The sequence below is a fragment of the Hyperolius riggenbachi genome, chromosome 2 (genome assembly GCF_040937935.1).
Source record: "Hyperolius riggenbachi isolate aHypRig1 chromosome 2, aHypRig1.pri, whole genome shotgun sequence".
NCBI lineage: Eukaryota > Metazoa > Chordata > Amphibia > Anura > Hyperoliidae > Hyperolius > Hyperolius riggenbachi.
In genome coordinates this window covers 337,040,164-337,054,799 of record NC_090647.1, presented here as the reverse complement: position 1 = coordinate 337,054,799, position 14,636 = coordinate 337,040,164, and the positions used below count along the sequence as shown (strand labels likewise).

Here is a 14,636-nt window from a genome sequence, read left to right as displayed (position 1 = left end):
ATTCCCCACATATAGGCAGTGCAGAAAATGTTACCCCAGACATCAATGTATTAAATGTTACCACCCACTGGATGCTGGTGGGAAGGATCTGCTGAGTGGAGTGGGAGGGTGACCCTGGGTGCGGCTGAGAGGATGACACTGGGTGGGGAGGAGGATGACATTGGATGGAAGGGGGGTAACACAGGGTGAGGAGGAGGAGGATAACACTGACTGGGTGGGGTAGAGTGACACTAGGTGAGGAGGGGGACACTGACTGTGTGGGGGAGGGTGACACTAAGTGAGGAGAGTGACAATGACTGGGTGGGGGAGGATGACAATAGGTGGGGAGGGTGACAATGACTGGGTGGGGGAGGGTGACACTAAGTGAGGAGGGTGACAATGACTGGGTGGAGGAGGGTGACAAGGACTGGGTGGGGGAGGGTGACACTAGGTGAGCAGGGTGACAAGGACTGGGTGGGGGAGGGTGACACTAGGTGAGGAGGGTGACAAGAACTAGGTTGGAGAGGGTGACAAGGACTGGGTGGGGGAGGGTGACACTAGGTGAGGAGGGTGACAAGGACTGGGTGGGGGAGGGTGACAATAGGTGGGGAGGGTGACACTAGGAGAGGAGGGTGACAAGGACTGGGTGGGGGAGGGTGACAATAGGTAAGGCAAAGACACTGACAGGGCACCCTCACCCTCTTCTGCTCCTCGTGGTGGCCAGAGAGTGTGTAGCAGGCTGGGGGCGTGCCTGATGCGGCCAGGCGGCGACTCCGATTAGAAGGTGGGCAGGGCAGCACGCTAGGGGTGGAGTTGACAGGCAGGCAGGGTGGCTGGCTGCATGCTGAGGGGCAGGGCTTATGCGCCGGATATCAGCACGGATTGGAGGGTGGGCAGAGGAGCAAGCTGGGGGAGAGGCTGAGCTGCTGGGTGGCAGCGCCTACTGGAACCCCTCCGACAGTGGCCAGAGTCCTGAAGCTGGGATGTCCCGTGGCCAAAAGCGGGACGTTTCCCGCGACACAATGGGCTCTATTCACAATAACATGCGGTAATTTATTTTTTTTTGGGCGCAAAATTACCTCCAGTGATAATTACCGACTTTTTTGAGTATTCACTAAAAATTTTCCGAGTGTGATAAATGTTCAATAAAAGTGCGGTAAAAAGGTCGGTAATCGTTCGGTAATGTTGCGGTAAATGTGTTAAGCGTTCGGTAATTGGTCGGTAACATGTGCGAAAATAAAGCTTTTTTGACGACCCAGGATAGCCTGTCACATTTAAAGTGGACCTGAACTCTTGCACAAGACAGAGGGAAAACCTATAGAAATGCACCCTGTGTGTATTTAGAGAGTTTAGCCTGCCTAATTCCCTCTCATCTGTGACTAATCACAACTGTAATTTGAGCTCTCAGCTGTGCCATCTTGGTGCCTCAGCAGAGAAGCTAATTTGTAAACACAGGATGTTAACAATATGTCTGCTTCCATAAAAACAGGAAGTAGGCACACTGGAGATTTATTGCAGGATTTGTATCAGAAATGTTTTTCTTTAAAGGTTATTATGCTGTTGCTTATCTTTTAGAGCAGAGAGGAATTTCCTCCTCGGCATCTATAAAATCATATAAAAGACTGTGCGAGGTCTGAAAGTGCGCCTTGAGATTAGACACGCGCGTCTTCTCTGCCTCCTATGTAAAATTAAACTCAAGCAAACAAAGCTCAAAAGGCCAACAGCAGAGAAGTGAAAAGCTTTTTGTCCCTAGGCCTTCTCAAAGGACTAGAGGACATGATCTGCGCATGGAGGAAAAACGTTTTAGCCATTTATTTAGGAAAGGGTTCTTTACAGTAAGAGTGATTAAGATGTGGAATGCATTGCCACAGGAAGTCATTATGGCAAACTCTATACCTGCATTTAAAGGGGGCTTAGATGCTTTTCATGCGTTGAAAGACATCCATGGCTATAATTACGGTACTAGATAATGCCCAGTAGTGTTGATCCAGGGATTGTATCTGATCGCTGTTATAATTTAAGTAGGCCTCAGTTATTTGGACTGAGTTTTAGGTAAAAGGCTTGTTCGCAGAATATACCTTTAAATAGAGGTTTTCGTGATGCAGGCAGAAGCATCTCAGTGTCTGCTTGAAGCAAATGATACAAGCAGATACTGAGAAGATGTTCCTAGTCCAAGGTCTTAGGCCTACACTGCCCCAGACAAATGGACTACGGGAACAATCAACATGGGCCATATTTATAAAACATAACATTCTTGCAACTAGGGCATAATATCTTATTGAATATTAATCGAGTAGGTGTGTGTCCTGACATCACAAGGGATCTGAACCAATCATAGATGGCTCAGTGAGGTCACATTTAACTCTTTCTGGTTCATATAAAGAGGGAGCACGGAGGGAAAAGGGGGGCACTCTACTTTCCAGCTATCCGGCTCTCTATGCTTCCTAGTTAGAATACTAGCTTCCTGTATGTATGCTGTAAATATATGTGATGTACATAGGACATAGGAAAGACTATTTATACTTTGAAGAAATCAAACTGTAACACAAGATGCTTAATAAACCCCTTTGAAAGGTGAAGAAGGCTGTCTCCGCTCTATCTCCTGTATGCTGTTGCTGTGAGTTGCAGCTCTGATGAGTTGCTGGTGCCGGAGCTAAAGGTGATTTATTACAGTTGGTGCCGTGAAAACCCTAGGCCAATCCCAGGTCGTTGATTGGTGATCCAGGTGGGCACAAGAGTCAGTCTAATTGAGACTTCTCGAAGCAGTGACTTACATCTCTGTGAAGCAAGCACAAGAGAACAGGAGAAGCTCAGAGCGAGCTGAGCTGGAAGAGTTAAGAGCGGACTACGGAGGCCAGAGACGAGAAGTGCAAAGCTTATCAAGCAGAGATAAGCTCTGTGCGGAGTGAGTCGGGAAAGTCCCAGCGGCAGGGTCGATGTGGGTGCCCTAATTGGAGTGGACGTACGCCACACATAGGGGAAGGCAGTCCAAGAGAATGGGTTTGGCCAGATTCCATTAGGACCTTCAGCGCATCCGACGCCTGTGAGGAAAACTTGGGCCAAGATTGCTGGGACACTCAGAGCTCGTTTCTGGTACAGAGGCCACACACCGCAAGAGGTTTTGATAAGGAGTTTGGCAATATGAAATCGAGACAGCTGCAGTGCTGGCAGCAAAGATGGAGATGTCAGTCGGATAAGCGAAAAGTTCCAGATGCCAATCTGAGTTTGGAAAACACGAGATTCCTGAAATTGGAAATAGACTAAAAAACGAGATTCCGGAGATGGGAAAACTACTAAAAAAAAAACTGACTGAGCAAAGCATAGTGCAAATTGCTAATGTTTTTCTTTCCCAAGGTGGTGCTTTTATAATGAAGAGTACCGTGCTGATGGTGATCATAGGTTGCCATTTCGTCCTAGGAGAACGAAGAGAGGACATTCTCATGTATAATAAGGGGTTAATAAGAATGCAAGGCCCAAACATGTTAATGTTGGGTGACAAAGGTACTGATCCTTTCACACCTCCCTCCGCTTGGCACAGATGGACTAAGCAGGGACGGAGGAAAAGAGCACATGTGCCAGGAGAAAACAAATTTCATGGCACAATGTGGGTGAAAGGTCTGAAGGGTCAGGTGTGCGGGCAGTGGGAATTGAATGGCAGTGTAAATCTGCTATTGAATGCCACACTCCCAGAATCGAGGCACCGATCCAAAGTTTTGTTAAAAGGTACATTGCAGTACAATGGGTACATGCAAAAGGTGGAGTGTGTGATTCAGGGGTACCTTGTCTTGGTTATGCAGAGTGAGATGGTTCCAGATTGGAGAGGAACGAGCAGGAGGCGTCAATTCTCCTACCAGAGAGACGCAGGGGACAACATTACACTCTGGAGCTACCAACAGAGAGTGCCTCTGAAACAACTATACACACGTAAAGGCTGGAAAGCCGAGGGTTGGTGGTTCTCGAAACACGAAGTAAAAATCGAGATCAAGCCACATTTCCAGGTGACAAAGAGGGTGGGGAGAGCGGTCCCAGGGGAGGGAAAGCCAACACAGGGAACCCCATCCACACTACACGGGTCACAACAGGGGACGATATTACACAGTCCATATGCAGCCGCTTATCCTCATGCTAGTTGGGTAAGTGAAGAGGTACTCTTAATTGAAAGATTGCAGAGAGTACCGTCTTCCCGACCTCAGGTACATATTGTGCCTCAGGACATAAGGGGGGAAGAGGTCCAATCAGGACAGTTGGGGACATATTTTGTCAGGGAGATGCTAGAAGATCCTGTACAACTGAGATTGGACAAGGGGAGGTATATCGATTTTTCTGGAGAAGGATCTTGTGCATGGAAGCTTCAAGATGTTTGGGTGAACAAATGGAAACGGTGCAACATTCCTTTAAGCACCGCCACTTCCTTAGTTCCCACCTCAACACATGTCTTACACCATGACCTGAGAGGTCAAACTTTTTTGGTGCTAGACGGGGAGGTGAAATGAGTAGAGTTGTCCTCATGCGGGCAATTCTCACAGAGGTACCTGTGTTTGCCGGGGCAAGTCAAATTTAGTGAAGAAGCCTGCAGGCTCAATAACGCAGAATGCGAGGCTACCATTCAAAAGATCCACCCTGAAGCCCAACCGATAGTTCCGGGGGCTGAAGGAAAGGTTTGTTTTTTTAACATAAGGTCTAAGGATACATTCAAGGTATATTCTCAATTGTTCCGATAAGGGGGATTTTCCAAGGGGAACAGGGTTTGATCCAAGATGACCACACTTTGATACAACGGTTAAACAAACAGTACACTAAGTTAGAGGTAAGATTTCACCATGATCCAGGTGATCTTAACGAAGTAGAACACAAAAATAAGCAGGTGAGTTCCAGTCTGACCTGGTGGAAAAGGTTTCCGGTGATGTTCCAGGGACACTCGGACTGGGCCTCTGCAGTTCAAAAGTTCTTCCTACACCCACTGGTCGTCTGGATGGGGATGACAACTTCAGGCATCATTATCCAGGTGAGGTTGTGTGGTAAAGTTACGTAAAACAAATTAACCTGGTCAAGAGATTGGTGCCTCATAAACAATCTCCTGAACCAATATTTCCAAATTAAGGGATATACAGGGTTACGGGTATAGGTAGTAGTACCGGTGATGGAGCGGATTGTATAAATGCGCTCTTTTAGAAGGCACCTGGCACTGCTCCATTGAGTAACAAACACACAAGTTTCACTTTTCTGTGGTCATGCAAGTTTGTGAGTGATACGCAAGTGACGCAAATGCTGAGCATGTGGTATAGAGGGACTTAGAAGTAGGGCCTACCCAGAGAGCCTGGTTACAGGAAGACCAGGAGGTCTTGCTCTCTCTCTCTTCCAGGGTTAACCGCCTAGAGCAGAGAAGTTGTGTGAGCATGAACATCGAAAAGTGAAACATAAAGAAAGGAACCAGGTACGGTTAGGTTCCGAAGCTGGGATCTGCGGGTCAAGCCTTTTTAGGGAGGATTGTTATAATTTAAGTAGGCCTCAGTTATTTGGACTGAGTTTTAGGTAAAAGGCTTGTTCGCAGAATATACCTTTAAATAGAGGTTTTCGTGATGCAGGCAGAAGCATCTCAGTGTCTGCTTGAAGCAAATGATACAAGCAGATACTGAGAAGATGTTCCTAGTCCAAGGTCTTAGGCCTACACTGCCCCAGACAAATGGACTACAGGAACAATCAACATGGGCCATATTTATAAAACATAACATTCTTGCAACTAGGGCATAATATCTTATTGAATATTAATCGAGTAGGTGTGTGTCCTGACATCACAAGGGATCTGAACCAATCATAGATGGCTCAGTGAGGTCACATTTAACTCTTTCTGGTTCATATAAAGAGGGAGCACGGAGGGAAAAGGGGGGCACTCTACTTTCCAGCTATCCGGCTCTCTATGCTTACTAGTTAGAATACTACAACAAACACAATTGCTAACTTCCAGTCAGAGCAATATCCTGCCTCTATCTGGCCAGCAGACGCTTGTCAGCCAATCAGGTGCACTGTCATACACCCTTTGCCTGCTGTACCATACCTAGCAGGAATTACATAGATTAGCATTCAGGTGGGAGGCTTCGGTTGGACGCAATCGTGAATTGCGTCGTTTAACAGGGACGCCCCGTGTAGGCACATCTCCCACACGGTCCCCTCCCTAACCACTCGCCTGTCAACCGCATCGTAGAAGCTGCAAAAAATAAAATTTAAAATCACAAACACTGGTCCACATGACAGCCCAGGGGCCCCAGGTCTCTCACACTCACTGGGGCCCCCAAACCACCATGCGACACCTAGAGGGAAGTGCAGGCAAGCCCTGGACCTCTCACCTCCAGGGAACTCACCCCACCACCTCTAAACTGAATGCCAACTGCAACAAACACAATTGCTAACTTCCAGTCAGAGCAATATCCTGCCTCTATCTGGCCAGCAGACGCTTGTCAGCCAATCAGGTGCACTGTCATACACCCTTTGCCTGCTGTACCATACCTAGCAGGAATTACATAGATTAGCATTCAGGTGGGAGGCTTCGGTTGGACGCAATCGTGAATTGCGTCGTTTAACAGGGACGCCCCGTGTAGGCACATCTCCCACACGGTCCCCTCCCTAACCACTCACCTGTCAACCGCATCGTAGAAGCTGCAAAAAATAAAATTTAAAATCACAAACACTGGTCCACATGACAGCCCAGGGGCCCCAGGTCTCTCACACTCACTGGGGCCCCCAAACCACCATGCGACACCTAGAGGGAAGTGCGGGCAAGCCCTGGACCTCTCACCTCCAGGGAACTCACCCCACCACCCCTGGGCTGTCATGTGGACCAGTGTTTGTGATTTTAAATTTTATTTTTTGCAGCTTCTACGATGCGGTTGACAGGTGAGTGGTTAGGGAGGGGACCGTGTGGGAGATGTGCCTACACGGGGCGTCCCTGTTAAACGACGCAATTCACGATTGCGTCCAACCGAAGCCTCCCACCTGAATGCTAATCTATGTAATTCCTGCTAGGTATGGTACAGCAGGCAAAGGGTGTATGACAGTGCACCTGATTGGCTGACAAGCGTCTGCTGGCCAGATAGAGGCAGGATATTGCTCTGACTGGAAGTTAGCAATTGTGTTTGTTGCAGTTGGCATTCAGTTTAGAGGTGGTGGGGTGAGTTCCCTGGAGGTGAGAGGTCCAGGGCTTGCCCGCACTTCCCTCTAGGTGTCGCATGGTGGTTTGGGGGCCCCAGTGAGTGTGAGAGACCTGGGGCCCCTGGGCTGTCATGTGGACCAGTGTTTGTGATTTTAAATTTTATTTTTTGCAGCTTCTACGATGCGGTTGACAGGTGAGTGGTTAGGGAGGGGACCGTGTGGGAGATGTGCCTACACGGGGCGTCCCTGTTAAACGACGCAATTCACGATTGCGTCCAACCGAAGCCTCCCACCTGAATGCTAATCTATGTAATTCCTGCTAGGTATGGTACAGCAGGCAAAGGGTGTATGACAGTGCACCTGATTGGCTGACAAGCGTCTGCTGGCCAGATAGAGGCAGGATATTGCTCTGACTGGAAGTTAGCAATTGTGTTTGTTGCAGTTGGCATTCAGTTTAGAGGTGGTGGGGTGAGTTCCCTGGAGGTGAGAGGTCCAGGGCTTGCCCGCACTTCCCTCTAGGTGTCGCATGGTGGTTTGGGGGCCCCAGTGAGTGTGAGAGACCTGGGGCCCCTGGGCTGTCATGTGGACCAGTGTTTGTGATTTTAAATTTTATTTTTTGCAGCTTCTACGATGCGGTTGACAGGCGAGTGGTTAGGGAGGGGACCGTGTGGGAGATGTGCCTACACGGGGCGTCCCTGTTAAACGACGCAATTCACGATTGCGTCCAACCGAAGGCTCCCACCTGAATGCTAATCTATGTAATTCCTGCTAGGTATGGTACAGCAGGCAAAGGGTGTATGACAGTGCACCTGATTGGCTGACAAGCGTCTGCTGGCCAGATAGAGGCAGGATATTGCTCTGACTGGAAGTTAGCAATTGTGTTTGTTGCAGTTGGCATTCAGTTTAGAGGTGGTGGGGTGAGTTCCCTGGAGGTGAGAGGTCCAGGGCTTGCCCGCACTTCGCTCTAGGTGTCGCATGGTGGTTTGGGGGCCCCAGTGAGTGTGAGAGACCTGGGGCGCCTGGGCTGTCATGTGGACCAGTGTTTGTAGTTAGAATACTAGCTTCCTGTATGTATGCTGTAAATATATGTGATGTACATAGGACATAGGAAAGACTATTTATACTTTGAAGAAATCAAACTGTAACACAAGATGCTTAATAAACCCCTTTGAAAGGTGAAGAAGGCTGTCTCCGCTCTATCTCCTGTATGCTGTCGCTGTGAGTTGCAGCTCTGATGAGTTGCTGGTGCCGGAGCTAAAGGTGATTTATTACAATTGCCATCTGGAGTCGGGAAGGAAATTTTCCCTTTTGGGGCTAATTGGACCATGCCTTGTAAGGGTTTTTTCGCCTTCCTCTGGATCAACAGGGATATATGAGGGAGCAGGCTGGAGTTGTACTTTGTACTGGTTGAACTCGATGGACGTATGTCTTTTTTCAACCAAAATAACTATGTAACTATGTAACCTGCCCTCTATAGGTGATAAAAAAAAATCCTTATTTATCACCAATTATCCACACATTTATTCAATTAAGAATTTCAAAGTGGAGGAAATTTAGTCACTTTTTACCGCACTTTTACCGCACATTTACCGCATGCGGAAAATTAAAGGATACCACAACCGAAGCGTTGTGGTAAAAATGATTGCAGCACTGAGTACGCAGTCATGAGCACATACCAGCTGTTCTTCCACCCCCCTCCGTCTGCAGCCGTTCTCATTGCATCCCTCCCGGTGTCCGGCGACTTTCCTGAACTTTGCCCCGGAGACACTGCGCCCTGTGTGCGCAGTATGTCCATCCCCCTTCACTTCTGGCCGGCGCATAGTGCGAGGCTCAGAAGCACGCTGTCCCTTCTGTGCTGCGTGTGCGCTCCATTACACCGAGCGTCACATGATTACCATGTGTAATTGAGCACACACACGGTTGTGGTATCCTTTAAGGAGATAAAGCTTTGAGAATTACACAATGGTGATCTTTTGGGTGATATTTTGCACATACTATTTTAATGCATGCGGTAAGGCATTGTGAATAAAGCCCAATGCTGCCCAGGACAGGGAACCCCAAAAGCGGGACGTCTGGTCACCGTACTTTAAATCTCCTTCTGAGGCTAAATTTATACTAGGCGTGGCAAAATAACACAAACTGTAGCCAAAAAGAATCTCTCACATGCTCATTTCTCCAGATGATGCATCCAGTGTGGGTTCTTTTGTGCACAAGTTCTCCATTATACTTATCCATGGGAATGGTCCAGGGAAGCGCTGAAGAACCTTTTGAGCTGCCAACAGTCCATTTTGTTCATTGCTTAGAGCCTGCAGCAATATAAAACCAGCTCTTCCAGGATCATTTAGCAAGGTACTTGCCAAGTTGCCATCGCAGTCCATGTAATGGGCAATCTAAAATGTGAGAGTTATAAAACATATAGATTTATTCTTACAAACGAAAATATTACTGAGTCTTTATTTCAGAAATAAACACTAGCAGTTGATTGACTAAGGTTTCAGTAATAGTGTCAATGAGGCAGCATACAAAAACACATGCAGAATCGCATATAATGATAGTCCACAGTACCTGTGCATTTTCCAGAGGCATTTGCAATTCCGCATTGAGTCAAAAACGATGCAATCTGCACTACTTTCTCGCACAACACATGTGATTTTACATTGAAATCAATGGCTACTGTAAAAAAAAAAAAATCAAGCTAATACCCTTTGCATAATGCACTATTGTGAGGCAAAATGCTTGCTGGGAATCGTCCCGCAGATGCAAGTGTGATTCCTCCCTTACTGGACAACTCAAAGGTAACCTGAAGTGAGAGGCATCGGGCGGCGGCCATATTTATTTTGTAAATCACACACCTGAAACAAGCACGCGACTAATCCAGTCAGACGTCAGTCAGAGCACGACTTGCCTGCTGGTTTAGGATCTGTGTAGGCAGAATCACATATGCGGTTTCCACTATTTGCTGGAAAAAATTTATGCAATTCTGCCTAGTGTGTTCCTACTCTCTATGGCTAAAAAAAAAAGTGTTAAAAACATCAGGACATAATTGTTTTCCATTCATACCCGTTTATAAGTATACTGTACTATATGTATGTGCTTGCTATAATCAGGGGGAGGTTTACAATAGGAGGAGAGGGGGAGAGGGCGGGATTGTTATGCATTCATTAAGATCCTCAACACAACTATACAGAGGCTGGGCTGAGGACAAGCTCTAATGCAGCTTTGTTTGTAAGGTAGGCACCTCCCCCTATACGTTATCTCACCCTAAGCCCTTAGAGCAGGGGTGCCCACACTTTTTCGGCTCGCGAGCTACCTTAAAATTCGCCGAGGCCAGGAGATCTACCGATGTTTCAAATGCACCCCCCCCGGAAATGTAGTTAGGTATAGGTCCCTTCAGTATATATGTTAGCCGGGTATAGGTCCCTTCTGTATAGGTTAGCCGGGTATAGGTCCCTTCTGTATAGGTTAGCCGGGTATAGGTCCCTTCAGTATAGGTTAGCCGGGTATAGGTCCCTTCAGTATAGGTTAGCCGGGTATAGGTCCCTTCAGTATAGGTTAGCCGGGTATAGGTCCCTTCAGTATAGGTTAGCCGGGTATAGGTCCCTTCAGTATAGGTTAGCCGGGTATAGGTCCCTTCAGTATAGGTTAGCCGGGTATAGGTCCCTTCAGTATAGGTTAGCCGGGTATAGGTCCCTTCAGTATAGGTTAGCCGGGTATAGGTCCCTTCAGTATAGGTTAGCCGGGTATAGGTCCCTTCAGTATAGATTAGCCGGGTATAGGTCCCTTCAGTATAGGTTAGCCGGGTATAGGTCCCTTCAGTATAGGTTAGCCGGGTATAGGTCCCTTCAGTATAGGTTAGCCGGGTATAGGTCCCTTCAGTATAGGTTAGCCGGGTATAGGTCCCTTCAGTATAGGTTAGCCGGGTATAGGCCCCTTCTGTATAGGTTAGCCGGGTATAGGTCCCTTCAGTATAGGTTAGCTGGGTATAGGTCCCTTCAGTATAGGTTAGCCGGGTATAGGATCCTTCAGCATAGGTTACCTGGGTATAGGGCCGGTGTCTTCCCGCGGTGGTGTCCAGGTATTCAGGCCTGGCTCCGGTGGGCAGCGTAAGTGGAGTCGGAACTCGGAAGTTTTCCGCCTCTCCTCCCGATTGGCTGCGCGCCTCTCCTCCCCTGATTGGCCAGGCTCTCTCCTCCCCTCCCCTGATTGGCCAGGCTCTCTCCTCCCCTCCCCTGATTGGCCAGGCTCTCTCCTCCAGCGGCCAGCAGCAGAAACTGCGTTATACAGCTGCTGGCTGCTAAATTCAATGGGACGCGGCCAAGAGGCCGCGATCTACCGATCAGGTGGTCGCGATCTACCGGGCACCCCTGCCTTAGAGGTTAGTATGGTGGGGTTGAGACCAAGATATGGCCTTAGTGGGGGCTTTAGTGCGCTCCCGGCTGGGCTCCCTTCCCCCGCGCCCCATGCGCGTGGGGTGTCGGGGCATCAAGCAAATTGGAAGCTGGTCTCGTTTAATGTGAACGGCCTTAAAGGACTTACGAGGCCAGATTTGTAAAAAATACATTCAAAAAGTTAGATACCTGTGTGTGTTTGCAAGGCATGGAGGACGCCGTCCGCGCCCTCCGTGCCGTTCCGCCTGGTCCCCGCTGCTTAATATGCCCCCGAACGGTCCCCGACCGCGCGGCCCGGGTCGTGCTCCCCAGCCTGTACCAAGATGGAAGCCGGAGCTGGCCGCGGCTGCGCAGTCCGCATAGCCGCGAGTGCGGCTGCGCAGCTCTAAGGCCAACCCCCCGATCCACGTAACAGTAGCGTGGATCGGGGAGTTGGCCTTAGAGCTGCGCAGCCGCACTCGCGGCTATGTGGACTGCGCAGCCGCGGCCAGCTCCGGCGGCCATCTTTGTGAAGGCTGGAGAGCCCGACTCAGGCCGTGCGGTCGAGGGTCGTTCGGGGGCATATTAAGCAGCGGGGACCAGGCGGAAGGGCACGGAGGGCGCGGACAGCGTCCTCCGTGCCTTGCAAACACACACAGGTATCTAACTTTTTTTATGTATTTTTTACAAATCTGGCCTCGTAAGTCCTTTAAGGCCGTTCACATTAAACGAGACCAGCTTCCAATTTGCTTGATGCGTACACAATGTCATAGTTGCTTGTCTTACTGGGCTGGGTAGATACCCCACGTAAAGTACAGGCGACTTGGCAAAATCCCCTCATGGAAGCTACTGTCAAATGCTTTAGAAAATACGCTTCGTCTTTAAACCCCACCAACCTAGTGGGCCCACTCACTCCCCTAAAAGACAATCCAGCCTTCAAACCAGCGGCGGATATACCACTGCTCACTTCCTGGGACCCCCACCAACCCCCTAGGGTAAGGGATTTTGTGACAGCAGGAAAAATCAAATCATACCAGGAAATAATTAGAATGAGAGACCAGATACCCCTTTCCAACTGGCAATATTTTCAAATTCGACACTTTTTACGCTCTATACTCAAAATGGGAAACTGGCCCCCGACCTTAACTCCGTTTGAAAACTTAATAGTAAGCCCTGCGCCACACAGACACCTAATTTCCGCCATATATCAGATGCTTGTAGTCTCCACGTCTCCAGATAAGCTCAAATACCAGGAGGCTTGGGAGAGAGACCTCGGACAAATCTTTGAGGAAGAGCAATGGCAAAAAATCTTCAACCTAAACCACAAAGGCTCTCTGAATATAAACACCCAAGAACTCGGGTTTAAAATACTATCTCGTTGGTATAAAACTCCACAAATATTACATAGAATCTTCCCCTCATCACCTGACTCCTGTTGGAGATGTGGTGCTGGTGGGTGCGATATCTTCCATATATTCTGGTCTTGCCCTGTTATTGTCCCCTTCTGGAGGGAAGTTCAGTACTTAATGGAGGTAATAGCTTGGGACAAAATCCCTTTTCACCCTGCTGCCTTACTTCTTCATGGTACCCACGAACCCACTAAGACATACAAAAAAATCAATAACTATCCATCTTATTAACGCGGCAAGGGCAATGATTCCCCTTCACTGGAAGTCCCCCAATGCTCCGTCCATAAGGTCATGGATCAAGAGAATTGAATTTATTGAACAAATGGAACATTTAATCCTCCTATCGCATGAGCGATCTGAACAATACACCTTGACCTGGTCGGTCTGGACGGACTTCCAGTGTTCGGACACATACAAACAAATCATGGAACCCGATTAATCAGGGTTCGAATAAGTAACTTGTATCTTTCTTTCTCTGTATATCCTCTTCCCCTTACATCTATGCTGACATCTCCCAACTGTCCCTCACTGATCATCTCTCTTCTCCCTTTTCCTCCCCGTGATGGTCCAGCCTTATAACAACAGTTAATGACATGTTTATCTAGAACCATAGCTTATGTTCCATCTTTTGAATTTCTAACATGGCTTCTGTAATAAAGCTCTCCATGTGACATCTCCTGTGCTTTGGCACTTGTAAGACAGTGTTATATTATATGCTTTGTCATATGTCATTCTTGAAATGTCTATTCACTATTCTTCAATTGGCATTTACATGTTATTGGTTGTATTCCTTTCAATAAAACTTAATTGATTAAATGTGTCTGCCACCCTATCACTCTCACTTCAGGTGCACTATAAATGTTCCAGCAAACCTGCACTCGATTCTCTTTACTAGAGTGTCTATTTGGTGATAAAAGACCTGGGTCATATAATAAAATAGTGCAGTTGCTGGAATATTATTAACTGAGCAGATGTGCGACAGCAGTCATGTGCAGCACCCACAGTGAGAATTTTTTATAAACGGAGGCCATCCTAGATGTATTAAATAAACCTGAGATGAAGAGAACAAGAGGATTTTGACTTACCTGGGTTTTCTTCCAGCCTCCTGTAATCTGTCAGCTTCCTCAATGTCCTCTTTGGTCCACTCCACTGCGTTGCTGGGAAGTCTACTGTGCATGGGCTGTTCCAAGTAAAACACCTGCTCCACTGTGCTGCCGTAGCCATAAGTGTTCTGCACAAGCACAGTTACAAATTTTCACAAACTGCGCATGCACAGAACACTCCCGAAAATGGGAACGCAATTGGGGAGGCGCAAGGCCGGGTCCGTGTACCTGCAGTAGTCCACAACTGAGCTGAGTCGCAGACTGGGCAGCCGTACAACAGATGGGCCCGGGAGGACATGGAGGGAGCTGACAGACTACAGGGGGCGGGAAGAAGCCCCAGGTAAGTAAACAACCTTTTGTTCCCTTAATCTCAGGTAGACTTTAAACTATAACTAGAAAATATACATTCCTGGGGCTTCCTCCAGCCCCCTCCAGGCTAACCACTCCCACGCTGTTCTCCTTCGCCTCCTCGTTCATCCGCAATTGGCCCCAGAAAGTCCTCTGGTATGAGGCCAACTACACATACATGGCCGGCCGCACACATGCTCCTATCGCTGGGAGTGTTCTGCATCTGTGCAGTATTACTGTGCAGGTGGAGAACAATCCTGGTGACAGGAGCAAGATGGGGGAGT

At 48.2% G+C, this 14,636-nt stretch overlaps 1 protein-coding gene across 4 annotated transcripts in view; it reads right to left on the bottom strand.

Annotated features, from left to right (window-relative positions):
* FANCE (FA complementation group E) overlaps nt 1–14,636 on the bottom strand; it is a 55,345-nt gene that overhangs the window by 25,150 nt on the left and 15,559 nt on the right. For all 4 annotated transcript variants that reach the window (XM_068269393.1, XM_068269394.1, XM_068269395.1 and 1 more), the window contains one exon: nt 9,289–9,515. In XM_068269393.1, coding sequence (XP_068125494.1) covers nt 9,289–9,515 — 227 coding nt within the window. The remainder of the gene's footprint in view (nt 1–9,288; nt 9,516–14,636) is intronic.